At 41.8% G+C, this 15,676-nt stretch overlaps 1 protein-coding gene across 1 annotated transcript; it reads right to left on the bottom strand.

The window, feature by feature from the left end:
• Nucleotides 1-6,668: 6,668 nt before the first annotated feature.
• gxylt1a (glucoside xylosyltransferase 1a) lies at nucleotides 6,669-14,962 on the bottom strand. Its single transcript, XM_084555257.1, has 8 exons — nucleotides 14,474-14,962; nucleotides 13,912-13,998; nucleotides 13,060-13,243; nucleotides 12,529-12,660; nucleotides 12,195-12,446; nucleotides 11,566-11,689; nucleotides 11,240-11,412; nucleotides 6,669-7,774 (listed from the first exon to the last, which is right to left on the bottom strand). Exons 1-8 carry the CDS (start codon nucleotides 14,689-14,691, stop codon nucleotides 7,613-7,615), a joined length of 1,332 nt encoding a protein of 443 aa, XP_084411383.1. The 5' UTR covers nucleotides 14,692-14,962; the 3' UTR covers nucleotides 6,669-7,612.
• Between the last annotated feature and the right edge of the window lie 714 nt (nucleotides 14,963-15,676).

Raw genomic sequence — 15,676 nt, 5'->3', positions numbered from 1 at the left:
CGTAACCAGTGACTCGCTCTAGGTCCCATGACAATAAAGATTTCCCCCCTTTAATTGAAATCTGGTTATGCTCTAGTCGTGATGGACAACTTGTAAAATAAAGGCAGCACCCCTTCTCTCCCTGTTAATTTCAGTGACACAGAAACAGCTGCTCTGTTTTAAAGTGCTCTGACTTTTCGTCGCTATTGATCTTTGTGTCTCAAGGAGGAAACTCAGGGGTGATTGATACGGTTGCGACCCAGGAGGATGGGGTATGCCGGTCTCGTTACATGCACGTGGAGTTAAACTCTTTGAGTGATTATGCAGAAAGTTTGAGGTAAGGATCTTTTGTGGTGTTTCTGTTGTAAGGTGATTGAAAAGTGCAAGCTAGCACTGTCTAGGAAAGTGTACAAGCTAAGGGCTTATCACACGAGGTTGTCCACGAGGACATGGTGGTGGCAATTTTGACAGTGTTGAACATGCAAATGCTGCTCTGGACCTCTTTCAGGATGTCCAAGACACTGACTTCTACAGAGAAGGGAACCGTACGCACCACAACTGCTGGACTAAATTTGGTAAATTTTCAAAGACTTAGACCGCAAACTTATCCGTCACCTCTCGTATTATGAAATTGCAAGTTACTGAGAAAGACAGTTCAGTTCATTTACCCAGCCTTGAACACTATAAACACAAAAACATGGAACAACTTTGGAAGAAAGAGAAGGAGTAATAAGTTAACATGGTGGCTATCAATCCATGAGGTGTGGGAGATTACTGGAAACATTTTCTGTGCTGTAGTACAAATATAAGGCACTTAACATTTACTTTAAACTTTACATAAGCAAAAACTATTCAGCTACTTTTTGTTTTCTCTTCCACGTGTCACTCATGGGACCAGAACACGACACCAGCTGTGTACACTGTGCAACTGACAATCCAAGTCAAATGTCTTCCTGATTTCCACAAAGTCACATCTGCTTCACTCAGAATGAGGTTTTCTTACGAAATATTCCATCAAGCCTTCTCGTCTTTGTCATGTCTGCCTCCACCCGCGATCACTCATGGCGCTGAAGAATTAGGCCCATCGCTCCTCCAAGCATGCATAAATAATGATAATGACTTATAGGAGCTTTGATGAGGAACCATCTCTCTGTTTTTGTGGTCAAAGTGCCCTTGAAAATAATAAGGGGGTCTGAAAAATGTCTTTCTTGGAGCAATTTGTGCTCTGTTCCTTAGTTGAAGCCATACAGCTCATTATGCATTTTGCAGTTTGGTAACCCTGAATTGCATAGTTGCTGTAATGTGTCTGATTAATCTATTTCAGTGTTACGAATGCCTTAGAGTGCAAGAAATAGAATGCTAAATTAGTTTGAGATTAGATTTTTATAATAGGTTTCACATGAGGGGCATGTCCACGTAGGTTCCTAGAAACCCCCAGCTCATTTAACACTTCCATCACAGCCAACGGTTCATGAGGTGGAGAGAGATTTGTTGGGAGTTCTTGAGGTTGTGGAACAGGAGCCGCAGGGATTTGTCTTGGATGCACTTTCAGCTTGAAATGAGACAATTCTCTGGTCTAAAACCAAGCTTGGAAATCCACCAACTGAAAGACAAAAAAAACCAAAAAAAAAAACAGTTTGCACTGACCTTGCCGGACTCTGCTGAAGTTCTCATTTGACCGTGAATGTTTTTCAAGGTACGCACACTGTCCTTTTTCGTGTCAGAGAAAAAGTGTACTGGCAAATCCATCATCTGTCATCTGCTGTCAGACTCTGGGAAAAACAATTAAAGGTTCCACACACAGGTCGAGCTGCTCCAATAGTCAATGAAGCAACCTCTGTGTGTGGGCCCAGGAAAGATAGATTCATTAGGAAATGCCAGTGGAGGAGGGATGAGCATGCAAGGCAATTAAATGACCTCAGTATATGAGATTGAGGACTCGAGGGACTGAAAAGATGAAGGGAAGAGACAACTGCTATTAAACAAAAAGTTTACAGAGCAAAGTTTGCACAGTAGGCTGTAATTATTGAGCTATTAACACAGTTAGGGTCATAAAACAAAACGACACTGTTGTTGTGGTGAGCGAAAGGCTTATAGGCTACAGAAGGTCCAGGAGATCATCAGTAAACAAAAGCCCATGTCTTTGGCATGCCTCCCAAGAGTCAACAGCGTGCAATACAAACAGACACAGCCCCACATTCATTTTTATGCAAACAGATAACCCAAACACATTCCTGGCATTCGGTCACAGATAATGTATGGCCAGTGATGCTGCTGTCGCGCCGGTGCTTGAGAGTGGATGCCTGCATTAGACCGTGCGGTCAATCCGTTACCATGAATCAAACGCTCAGTTCATTAAAGCTGCTGCTCGTCGGCGGTGTCTACAGTGCAATCAAGAAATTGTGGAGTATTGAATCCTGGCGCATATTGTTCGCTAACAATACTTGGCATGGCATTGATTTCAACAAATAGTCCTCCAGCCCTCAGGCAACGGGATGTAGCTCATTGATGAGACATTTTATCAGGGGAAAAAAGGTCAGCTGGAGTGATTGATTCCCTCTTTTATGAGCAGTAATACGGACTTGTGTATTTTGAATGCTCAATCTCAATGACATTTGCTCCAACTGGGCCATAAAAACACAATATTAGAGTGAGATTGAGTAATAACATCCTTATTTTTGTGTTTGAATGTTATGCATCTATAAAACATGCCTCGGCGTCTTGCATGTGGTGGCGGCGGAGGCGAGAGTCCTCGGGGTCTTCGTGGAAGCTCTTTGACTCGTTGTTTATGGCTGCTGAGAGAGGAGAGGAGAGGAGAGGAGAAGCCACCCTCAGGGTAGCAGCGGGTATTGATTATTTGTTGAAACATTGATCCACACAGTGTAGCGTGAGGCAGTGTGTCATTAATCCAGCGAACCTTCTGTTCATGGAGAAATACATTTTAAAAAAGGTGGCCAAATTGCAAGGTTTGAAGTCCAGGAATAGCCAACAGGCAGCTAGCCAGGTGTCTGCTGGCAGCTGTTTGTCGGCTCGTTGCATTCCCAGACTGAAATATCTCAACAACTATGGATTGCCGAAAACATTTTTAGATGTTCAGTGCCGCCAGAAGGCCTATATGTGGACTTCAGTGATGCAATCGCATTTCTTGTAGCGCTGCCAATATCTTTTTACTTTTATTTGTGGTTTTACAATGAAAGTGTTGGAAGGTCTTTCGTGAAAAATCTTAACATGTTAATACTAAGATGGCAAACATTATACTTGAATGCAAGAATTTTAGTGAGCTAACATTGGCAAAAGTTTAAAGTGGGAATCCCGAAGATTTTCATTTAAATAAACATCTGTTAAGTCAGTATATCATAGAATGAGATCATCACATACTGGATCTGGATACAAATGCACAATGCTAAATTGGCATAAGACAATGGCTAGATAGATGGATATAAAAAAGTATTTAAGAAGCAAAACGGGAGCTGAATTTTATCATAAAGTACTGACAATAAATGTGTTTTGTCGATGAAAACAAAGAAAACAAGTAAAAGCAGCTACAGTGAGCTATTAGACGAAGAGCTGCAGAACTTCTCTGCGAGGTTACCCACTTCTGACACTGTGCTCTGCTGTTCAGAAACTCATGTGCAGCATGAAATCAGATCATGTTCGCTCATAGAGTGACTGAAAAAGGCTGATTATTTACTGACTTCTTTATTAAAGGGGCACTGGACTGTTTTGCCGATCCCAGGATTTTGTGAGCTGTAGTATCAAACCACATTCGCTGTAATACCAGTAACATCGGTTGTCGCCAAATAAACCAGAACAGAGTTTCCAGATAGCCTATGCGCACTTGTAAAGCAAGACTTGGACAGCATCCAATCCATATGCAGTTATCCTGTGATAAATTGGCTCAACTTAACTTCTTTCCATGACAAAGTGATACCTATACCTTCTGACTGTAAGCTGAACTGGCACTTTCATTGTATTTGCATGGGTATATTCTTCATCTTGTTCTGCTTATGTGGCAAAATTCACTTCTCAGCATGATACTGAGTGATTCATGCATAGCTAATGCTAAACTGTAAATTGCATTAATTGTTTTAAACCCTGACATACCGGCACAATTATACCGGTCTCAGCAGAGCAGGCGAATGTATTATTGATCAAAATGTTGACTAGTTAAAGGATATCCTTCTGCGTCAGGAAAGGTGGGGAGCAGGGAGATGGATGCACGGGGCAGAAACCCATTTTCTACCCGTTCTGTTCAGCTGTGATGAACTTCTTTCCCATCATCCTCGCTCTGGTTTGTCACTTTGTTCAGTTTATCGAGCTGACAAGATACACGACCGACTGTCAGGTTGACTAAGTGGTGTCTTGTCCTCAGCCAGAAGTGCCGTCTGGGAAACTGAGGTCCAGCCTTTCTTTAGAAATAGAGCTAACAGAGCTTCAGAATCTGCCGCCAGGAAAAGAACCACCTCAGCAAACCACATACACGTTATGACAACAAAGATTTTCTGATCTGAATTAACTCCAAACTCTACTGAACGTCAGGCAAACACCATGTCCTGCTTATCCCCTCCAGTGAAACATGGTGGTTGCCGCATCATGTTATGGGGGACTTTCCCCCGCTGCAGGGACAGGAGAGGCTTCTGCTCAGTGCAGCAAACTGAGATGGGGACAACAGTTTACCTTTCAGGACTCCGCTGGAATGGCTTCAGGATAAGTCTGTCCTTAAGTAGCCGGGCCAAAACCCCGGATTTAAGCCAGGTAGGAAATCTGTAGAGAAACCTGAGGATGGCAGTTCAGACGATTCCCATGCATGATCACGGAGCTTGAAAGAATCTCTCGGGAAGACTCAGGTGAACTGCGGAAATCCAGGTGTGCACAGCTTGCAGAGTCTTACACAAGGAAACTGGAAAGAGTGGTAATTACTGCAGAATGGCCTTTTCTCAAAGTCTAAAGCATGTTTCCACTTTGTCATTATGGCTCCTGGAGTGTGTCACAGCATGTGCATTGTCTGCACTCAGATCCTTAATGGACACTCTGCTAAACTGCAGTGGAGCGTGAGTGGAAATTGGTGTATATATTGCTTTTTGTGAGTACACATCACAGCCTACATCAACAATAGTTGACTCAGCACTTTGAAAAAAACACGCTGTTGTCTTGAAAAAGAAAAAAAACTTTAGCTCCAGAGTTTCCTCAGGTAAAAAGGTTGTTGATGACTTCACACCGTCTACCTTTTTGCTCTGTGTTCGGCCACTTCGCCTCCGTTTTAATTTATGCTTGGGCTTTGAATTGCTATTGAACATCACGGACGCCAAGTGGTGCAAGCAATAACATGAATAATCCATTGGCAGTTCCTGTTAGACTGAAAGAGAATGTGATCTCAATCAGCATTATACTCAGGGGAAGTGAAACCAGGCTGCAGGAGCATTAGCCTTTCCCATCCCTAAAAACCGAATATGCTTTGCATTTCGAAGTTGTAAACATCCATCTTACTAACGGCTGCGCTCTGAAGGTATTCAGCAGCACTGATCATTTCTCTGCATGTGTATAATCACTTCATGGAAGAAATAAATTGACCTCTTGTGAGTTTTGGTGCACGACGTGCACTTGCTTAACCCCTTAAAGACACTTTTGGAAGTGGAAGCAAGTACTGTTGAGACCGGGTCAAGCCCTTCATTAAAAATATGAGCCACGGACAGTTTACAAGCCTGCCGTGTAGCCTGTGGCATGTCAATCAAGCCTGAGTAGGAGTGCTCCACCATTCTGAACACAAGCTTTCTCTAATAAATACACAATTCCTTACACTCTGGTATTTCTCATTAGCTTACATTGCAACAACACATCGATTGATTGCCTAATATGCATATCTTTTGAAATCCCTGCTGTGCTGGGTTTCCGTTGGCTTCACATCATGGAACTGAGCTTTAGAGATAACTTTGTGTATGTAAACTTGAAGAGATAATTCATTCCTAAAAACATTTTCCCCACTCACTGCACACTTAGAAATTCCTTGACAAGAAAATGAATGGATATATCTAGCAGCTTCTTAGCATAGAGAGCGTTTTAAATTCATCACACAGACCTATCGCCTATTCCAGGCACGTCTGTCAATCTGCCTGTGAAATGAAGAGCCAGAGGCTAGTGACCCAGACACATCAGCTCCTTTTTGGGTATCTAACAACACTTTCTGAAGTCTTCACATTCACACATTGATTTCTTATTTTCAGCTCGCCGCTGCCTTCTAGGACATGGCTCAAACTCGCTCTTTGTGTGGAGTGAGTGGGCAACAAGTACACTTTATGCAAAGTGGCTACGATGCTTGGTGCAGACTTAATAAGAATGCTAAATTAAATGTGAGAGAGTGAGGACAGAGTGTTACACATTATGTCTTTAGGAATTCAGGTTGGGCATTAAAATAATTTCATTACACCAGAATTAATTTGCCTCATTACAAACACATAACTGCTGTAACTGCTTCATTTTTCTCTAATGCTTTAAGAGCCGTATTTACTTTTAAAGCCACATTAGCAACTTCCGAACCATGACACACACTGCAGAGCTGTGAAACATTTAAAATGCTATCATTTTCAATTTGAAATTCGTTGCAATCATACTGTATATATTATAAAAATAAGGAAACTTACGCACCATTAAAAACGTTTTTTTTTTTTATATATAAAATATTGATTCACCATACATTTACTATACATTTAAATGTACCCCAGGATTACAGTGAAACAGTGAAATCACAGGCATAATTTTGTGTGTTTCTCAAATCGAATGTGCAAATGTTGTTATAACTACAGTACCTTGGAGTAAATGTCATGACGCTGGCTGGCTTGATAAGAAACTACCTCCTTTCTTACATGTGCTAGGAAAATGTGCTTTTATTGCTTAAGTTAATGAAATGACTCATATGCAACAACAGCGTACAGTAAACAATGCACTGAAAAATCCCATATTATAATATATGAAATGGTAGACGCAACGGTTGACATCAAAAGTGCTTCTCGTCCCAGATATCAAACAATAATAAATACTGATCAGATTCTATACGGTACTCTCAATGAGCACTTGTCTCGTTCAGTAAAAATAACAACATTCTTATGTGGCTGACAAGTACCTGAAAATACTGACAACCATGTCTGAGATATACTGCAATGAAAAACACAAATACACAACCCGATTAATTATATTAATACTCTAATAAAATACTCTGGACAAGTCTGCATTTCCTTTCTTACATAACCCTTAAACCTTTGTACAAAGTGATTATAGGTAATGCCCCAATAAAACAAACAATAATAATAATACAACACGATTGTCTGGAACACAGAAAGTGTTCTACCTGTCGGCGATGAAGTCCAAAATCTCTGCAGGACAAAGTGCACCGTAGTGAGAAAGCATGTGTGTGTTCATTGGACAGATATTCTATGCAACATCATTGGCTTCACTTTAAAAATTAAAATCTACTCCAAAGATTGTTTCTACCGTCTTAATATGAGGTTTGTAAAGGAATAATTGTTCAGAGTGGACCTGAGTCTATTGGTCATCCGCCTCACTCAACTCCAATCCAAGCCTCTGCCATCAGAGACACATTAGGCACTATTCATGGAAAGTTACTTGCACGGCGAGGCCATCATCTTCTCTGTGGGACGTCCCGTCGGACAGACGCGGCGCTCTGTCTTAAGCTCTTGGTGAACAGGTGGCTGGCTCTGCCGCAGTAGGTGTGGGTGGTAGTCTGCAGCGACGCTTCCAGCGGCAGAAGCAGGGACGCCTCCATGTTTTCGCCAAATGGGTACTGGAAAGAAAAGGGAAACATGTGCGAGTGTTAGATTTCACAGATCTAATAATGCAGATCGGGTTTTTATGACATTGTTGCGTCTCCGGCGGCTGCATCCGCTGTAATTCCAACACTTGTAATAAAAAAAAATATTGCAGAAGTGTTTGACCTCCTGTGACAGTTAAAACAGGGCAATAACAACGCAGTCAAATCGCATGAAGCAAGCGCCCCGTTTGTCACGTTTGTCAGTTCAAGGCAATAACATTCTGCGTTTGAGTTTTATCTGTTGATTGAGAGGGCTTTGGATGCTGAACATCTAATCACCACAACGGCACACGAATGGTCTTGGGAAGGCGTTACAATATTGTTATTATGGTATTCAATTCAGTTCAAATTAGTGTTATTTATACAGCATCAATAACAATAAAATTGTCTCAAGATGCTTTACAGTATCCTTCTGTGTCACAGCAAAGACTTCCAGCACTTGAGTCAGTTAATACTAACAGCAAAGCTTCTTGTCATGTACAGTGTGCAAATAAAGATGTGGGCCTTTTTATTTTATATCGGTATACACCAGTGTCTTATTGCTCTAGTAAATAAAAGAAATCGCTATTTTACAGCATCTTATTCAGCTCCAGTTTGGCAACGCATTAGGTTACTCAAAGCACACTTTCTTTATTATCTTTCATATACTGCAGCAGGCCATAAAGTACCATTAACAGCCTCCTATCGATTTTTATGTGGATGTGGCTGGTGCGTTGTCCACACAGCCATCATGATGCCTCAAACTAACATCAGCACTAAAAATTTTACAACTCTTCTGTGGGCTTGGCTGGGTAATGGTACTGCCCTTTATTGCAAGCGCCTCTGCTGGCTGAGAGAGCCCGTCTTGGGAGCCGGGCTGACTAAGGAGCTCTTGGTTGGACGGAAATGAGAGTTTCTTCCAGAATTGCCTTCAGGATGCTGCCCACAAAGGACTGAGTTGGAACAAAGACCCACAGAGCTGGAGCAACAGGAAGAGACGGTACAAACATAGACCAAAGTATAAAAACCTAATTGTACAACAAAGCCCTGTATCTTACATTTACGAGCATGCTTTATGCTTACTAATGACAATCCACAGCTCTCCTCTTCCTCCTAAAACTCAGGTGAGGGTGGTATGTGGTCTCTGTGTGTGTGTTTGTGCTGTCGGAGAGACTGATGGAGGTATGAGGGCCGAGTGCCCCATAATGAAGCCTGCTCGTTTACTTAATGGCTGAGAACATTGCCCGCACTGATAGCGGCCAGGCTAGGCCCTGTGGCGGTAATGGATGGAGACCAGCTAATGAAGCTTCCCCTGCTCCCCCGATTGCTGCCTGCATGTTGACTGGTGTGCTGAAATCAACGAGAGCAGATCGAAGGCGAGCCGCCAGCGAAACAGCGAGAGAGCTCTCAGGATGATTTGCCTTCTCACTGATGATGGAAGTGTAGTGGACTTTTAAGCTCAAAAAGCTGAAAGGCATTCAAAAGCAAATCTGACAGATGCCGTACGTTTTTAAGCCAAGTTCTGTCTTCATTTGGATGTGCCAGCAGTGTCCCGGCAGTGCTCTATGGGGTGGATGCCGCCATTCTGACAATGTCTAAATTTTTACACCAAATGTCAAGACTAGTCCAGAGATCATCAGACGTTCCAAACAAACTACAAAGAGAGCTAAGAGAAAACACAAAACCAGCAATGAACCGATTCTATTAACATGTGTTTTCCCTGTAATTAAAACTTGATATGAGACCCTGATACAATGATGTGTGTCTACAATAAACATGGGTACTGTAGTTCATTGTGGAATTAATAGACTTTTCCATCATAGCTTCGCCAGCAGCTAAAAATATTTATTTAACAAATCTGTGAAGGTTCTCAGTCATCTTTTTTTTTTTTTTTAAGAGTTTTCTGGGAAGACAATTCGCCACTCATCCGAGCAGCTTCTTCAGTAGTAAGGGACTGGTGGGAAGATGAGGTTAAATAGGAAACATCTGTGGGTACAACCCATCAGACACTTGCTTGACTCGTTTTAAAGTCGTTTTAAAATGCATTTTGGACTCATTCAACAAAAACTACACTGAGTGTGTTTAGAAGACATATTTTGATGCGCATTTAGAAGTATGGCATAAGAACGTTTGGGTAATGGCAATGGCAAAATAAAAAAAAAATAACTAAATTGTGCAATGGAGTGGATTTTTTTTAAACGCAGGGAACATTTAACTTGTACGACTGATCAGCTGTTTCCGCCTCCACAGAAGAAGAGTCTCTCCTGTATGTAAAGAACTTGGCCCTTGAATCATTACATTTATTTGTCTTCGTCTCCAGACAGCATAAAATATGATCAGTGCTAGCTGGCGTGAAAGAATTATTTCACGTTTCCCCAATTAGATTAAATCCTGTACCTCTTAATATTCATGATGAATGGTTCTTACTCTTTGTTTTATTTTGTTATATTCTTCTTGTGTGTTTATTACAGTCATGCACAACGTAAAGTGCGCCGCGGCCGTCTGACGACACCACGCAGCCAAGTTTATTTGTGCCATATCAGTACAAGCAGATGATGTTCAGGTGTTTAAGGAAATAATTTACTTTAAAAGTTGAAAGCATGTATTAATGATGTGTTTTCAAAGACTTATAGATTCAGTGTGAAGGAACAGGACTGGGGTTGAGTGCCATAGAGAGGCTGGAGAAATTGGAACGTACCGAGAGACGAACTAACACCTTATTGGTTTTGGCCTTTTCAAGGGACAAACAGAAACAGCTTTATCGTTTAAATGAGAAGTATGTTTTAACTGTTTGTTTGTTTGTATTGGAAAGCAACAATATGTAACGACAAAAATTTGCGTTTAACTGATTGCTCATGGTTTGAAATTATGTTTGTAACAATGAAATCCGGATGTTTACGACCCGCTCTTGAATGTCCAGAGAAGTGTTTGAACGAAAACCTCAAATGGTCATTTAGTATAGTCTTACAGCTGACACAATACGGAGCATTCCACTGGGTGACGCCGGGTGGGGCCTATTTGCCAGGTTGGGGAGACCTGAGACAGGATGACGGAAATGTTTAACAGGCTATTGATCAGAGCACTGGTGGACGGAAGCATCCATAAGAGAAAAGCAACGGCCTGGAGTGCGTATTGATAATGCAATGACTGACAAATGTTCCTCCAAACAGTCTGGTCTCCCTACGCAAACTGCCCCCTAAAGAAGCAGAGGCACCAGAAACAAAGTCAATACGATGATCACTAGAATAAACAAAGACTCTCAAACATTACTTCTTCTCGCATTAAGTTTTCCAGTCTGCTGTGTGTGCAGTATCTTACCAAAAGCTTTTAGGAAAATAAACGTGTTTCAAGAACATTTAGAGATGCATAGCGACTGGCAACAGACACAAAGATCTGAGTGTTTTTATTTTCACTGTGGATTATGGTTAAAACAACAGATTTCCGTGAGGCTGTCTCTACCTTTTGGATGGCTTCATAGACGGCACGAAATGCTGGCTGCTTGTCATCATGATAAACTCCTCTGTTACCATGGAGAATGAAGACACCTTCTTGTTCAGCCTGTTGACAGTTGCTTCCATAGATACAGTGGTCTGGACGGTAGTTCCACTGGCACGGGAACACATATAGACTTTCTGTAACACAGGATATTAAAAAAAAATGATTTATTCACTTTACATTCCCTAAAACACATTTTTAATGAACACCCAACACCACAAACATCTTCAGCGAAGCATCACTTGTGTCATAATCTGCCGTAACAATGGTGCGTATGTGCTCACACAAACCTGGATTATGGTAGAATATGATATTGAGAAGGTCCTGGTCTCCCCAGGTGATGTTAAGTTTATATTTCTGAAGTAGTGGCATCAGAATTTCCTCCCACTTCAGGGCAACTGTCGTCATGTCATTCTGCAAGGACAAAACACAGCAATCAGAGAGCATTCCTGTCACTTTGCATCAAAAAAAAGCACAAACGTGCAATTGTGCTCTGAATCCTTTGGTCAACACTTCACGTCAAATCAAAGGAAATGGTTCGTCTATCCATCCGTCTGCTCACTTGGAAGATTTACCAAGACATTACAAGAGTGACCTCAACTGGTGAGTCCTGGCGGTGCAGTGCAGCTACTCCCCAGGCTCCCCTCAACATTTTCAATTCTACTATGTCATAATATTAAACCTTTCACATGTTTGAGTCATTAACCTAATATAATGTGTGGGACTTTGAAATATTCTAAAAACGTTGGAATAATAAAATTCATTATTCTCCTTTTGTAGACTTCCACTAATGGACCATACCATAACAGGTATATTACATTGCTGTTATTTCTGACAACTTTGCACGTATCATTACAAAATGAAATAGAAACTACAGAGATAGAACCAGCCGACAGTGGTTAACGTACAACAAAATTACCTTGAAAAATTTCTCCCTGAGGCGGGTCATGTTCATGAGCATGACCCCTGAATTAATGCCCGTCTTGCCGTAGTACGGGTGACGGGCAAAGCGGTTGTACCAGCCGATACGTGGCTCCTCGTGCTCTGGAGCCATGGCAGCTAAGTGGCTCGAATTGAACTGTGAAAGCAGGGCCCAGATGTCCTCCACTGGCTGCAGAAAAAGAATATCTGTGTCTACGTAGAGCAAAGAGTCCACCTCCTTTAGGATGAGCTGGAAAATAAACAGAAAAAAACTTGTGAGCACATTTTGAAAAAGTGTAAGTGATATGAATAAAGGATGAATTTAGACCTACTGGCAAAAAGAGCCTCTGCGAGGCACAAGGTTTGAAGAGCTTCTTCCACTCTTTTGCATTCTCCTTAGGAAACGTGATGGGGTAGATGGTGAAGTTGAACTTGGTCTGAATCATCTTGGGCCACGATTCCAGCTTCAAGGAAAGAGGAGCATAAATAAAGCTGTATCTCACCCATATCGGTACAATTTTTACTTCTGTTGCTGTCCTTCCCAAATGATGCATCTTTTACTTCAGGCTAAAAAGTAACAAGGACTGTGGGAAATGAGGCTTTCCTTTAAAGACCATGGGAAGCTCTAATGGGTATTCTACAAGCATGCAGAAAAGCAAACTATTCCTTAAATATGTCTTGAATTGTTTCGTTCAATTTGTGCAGCGGTTGCTGTAATGCCTTTTTAACGTGATTCTGAATTTCCCAGTTGTCAATGATATGAGAAAACATTCACTCTTATTTAGTCATAATGGGGCAGCGCACAACAGCAGACGAATAGACGAGTACATAAAAATTCTGGTGTCGTCGGGAACTACACTTACGGCGTTTCTGAAGCTGTCATGTAGTTCGTCCTCAGCAAAGATGTAAAAGTGCAGAGGCTTTTTGCTGAAGAGAACGGCAGACTTCAACATGGTGAGAGTTTCCTCTAGCCTTGGGCCACAGGCCACCACAGCCAGGTGACTCCTCTCATTGCTGTGTCCCTTGATTGGAGAGCCTGACCTTGCACTGAGAGCCGAGACAGAGTTAAATGAATCAGTAATCAGCCCTGGCTTTTATATTTACAGCTGCATGGATACACAGACAAGTGTGGGAAACAATAAAGGAATAGAAATATCAGCAGTCTCAGCTGACTGCTACTCAGCCCTGTAGAGTTGGAGTAGTTATTAGATTCAATGGTGCTTTGTGCTGCCTCCAAGTGCTTCTTGTGAACTACTCTGAATGCAACTGGTCACACTTGACAAAGAACACCCCAGGATCACCCCACAAAAGCTTTAGTTTTGGGAATGCTCTGACCTGGTCCTAATCATCATGATTTGTCCCTCGCCAGTGTCCCTCAAATCCTTCTGAATGAATGAATGAACTTTATCGTCACTATAACAAGTACAGCGAAATTACGCTGAGTCATTTGTCTGTTTCACCCACTGACAGGTGCCATGATAACAAGATAATCAGTGTTATTCACTTGACCAGTCATAATGTTATGGCTAATCAGCGTATAATAAATAAATTTGCAGGATTGCAAATGATACCAAGGACTCAACTGATAAGACACTGCTTTGTTTAATGAATAATGAATGTAGATTTGGATTACAGTGCTGGTTAAATCAGCTTTTCACAGTAGTCACAAGCAGCAGCCTAGCATTGTTGATAGAGGTTCACAAAATCATTCATACCTAAGAGATGATCCCAACAAGCAGTTCACTCCACACACATCAGCAGGCAGTCTCCAATACGGATTCCAGTAAGAAACTGACTTACACCTGACAGAATAAAAACATGATCTTTTGGATCCTCAACGTTATTTTAAATGTGTATCTTGGACATGAGAGCTTCAGAGATTAGATCCTTTTCTGAGGTGCCTCCTAGAGTTGTTATAGCAGGGGTTGGCCCTTTAAATCCGACCAAAGCTAACGTTAATGAGGCACAGAGTGAATTAGCAGTGACATTAAGCTCAACAGTTACTTAGCTAGCTAACAGGTGGTGGCTAATAGTTTTAAGTGAGTCATTTTGAACACAGCTACGGTTGTGGGTACGAAGAAAACAATTAAAACGTTTACCGTTTTTATTTATCCAGCTATGGTTAAATTACTATCAGTCTGGTAGTTAACGTAAACTAGTTATCGCCTTGTGTTGCTATAGCAAGCAGCGCGTATGCTAACGGAAGGTTAGCTAACAGTTGAAGCTAACTACTACTAATATGCTCCGCTGTGATTTAAAATGAGATAGCATAGCTACCTGTCAAGTCCCCCTCCATGGTCTCGAAGGCCGGACAGCCCCGGCCTTTTCCTGAGAAGCTGCCCGACGTCATGACCGCTCTTGTCGGGCACGCCGTGCTCTTTCGCACCCCACTCGTCTCTGTCCTCCAAGGTGGAGGCTAGCTGGCTGAACACGTACAGCAGAGAGAAGAAGGTTAAGACCATGCACAGAAGGAACGCCTGAAGATAGCATCGCATTTTGCGCTTCAGGGTTTTATGCGCTAAAGAAGCATTTTGTTGTTGGTCTTAGCTCATCGCCATCTGATGTACTGCCATCTACCTAATCCATCTCATAAATCAAGTCATTAGGTAAGCCGGAGAGCACAGTTGGTGTTTACAGTCCTCCGCCCCACCCACCTTCTATTACACGTGTTCCGTCTGATCAGCCATCTGCCTGTGCCAGGGTGTGCGCATGGCAGGCAGCTGAAAGTTGACTTGTAAACTACGAGCATATGAAGATATATCGTTGGCAATTAAGGCATATTGGTAAACATTGTGGTGGGATCACGAAAAGTCATCCATCATGATGTTAACCCAAATTCAAGGGAGAATCTAAGAGGTGGCAAGAACTCACAAACCATTTATTAAAGAATGCATATTGAGATAAAAGTGTAAAGTAGCAGATGGAAAACATGCATCTGAAAGCTGTACTTTTGCTTTTATTGTCTGTCCTACTAAACTGCAAAATGTTGCAGTTTGCATTGAATCTTATTTTGTTGTCTTATACTTTCTCAGTCACCAAGAATACAGCTGACTCTTTTGTTGGTGGCTATGGCTCAGTGGGTAGAACAGGTTATTATCCACTAACCAGAGAGAATCCCAAGTTGCTCTCAGTGTTTGGTTTGTGGATATGTTCAGGCTTGTGTGAGCGAGTGGGTACAGGTGACATTTGCACTATGAAAGAGTTTCCACTCGGCTTATGATGAATTTTAATTCCATGTTTCTATTTTCCTATCGGGTACAAGTAATAGATACTGTACTGCTGTAATTGTCTGCTCCCTCTTTACTCATGTGTATTTCCCGACAGTAACATTACAGGCACAATGTATACACACTATGATGTTCTATAGATAGGGCTTGATTGCTGGCCATCTACATATTGTTCACTGTTAGACTTGCATGTATCAAACAGCACCTATATTAGTATTAAGCTGCATTTACACCGATCAGCCACAACATAAAA

Source organism: Chelon labrosus (genome assembly GCF_963514085.1).
Source record: "Chelon labrosus genome assembly, chromosome: 11".
Taxonomy (NCBI): Eukaryota; Metazoa; Chordata; class Actinopteri; order Mugiliformes; family Mugilidae; genus Chelon; species Chelon labrosus.
Note: the sequence above shows the minus strand (reverse complement) of the source record. Positions and strands in the feature narration are given on the sequence as shown.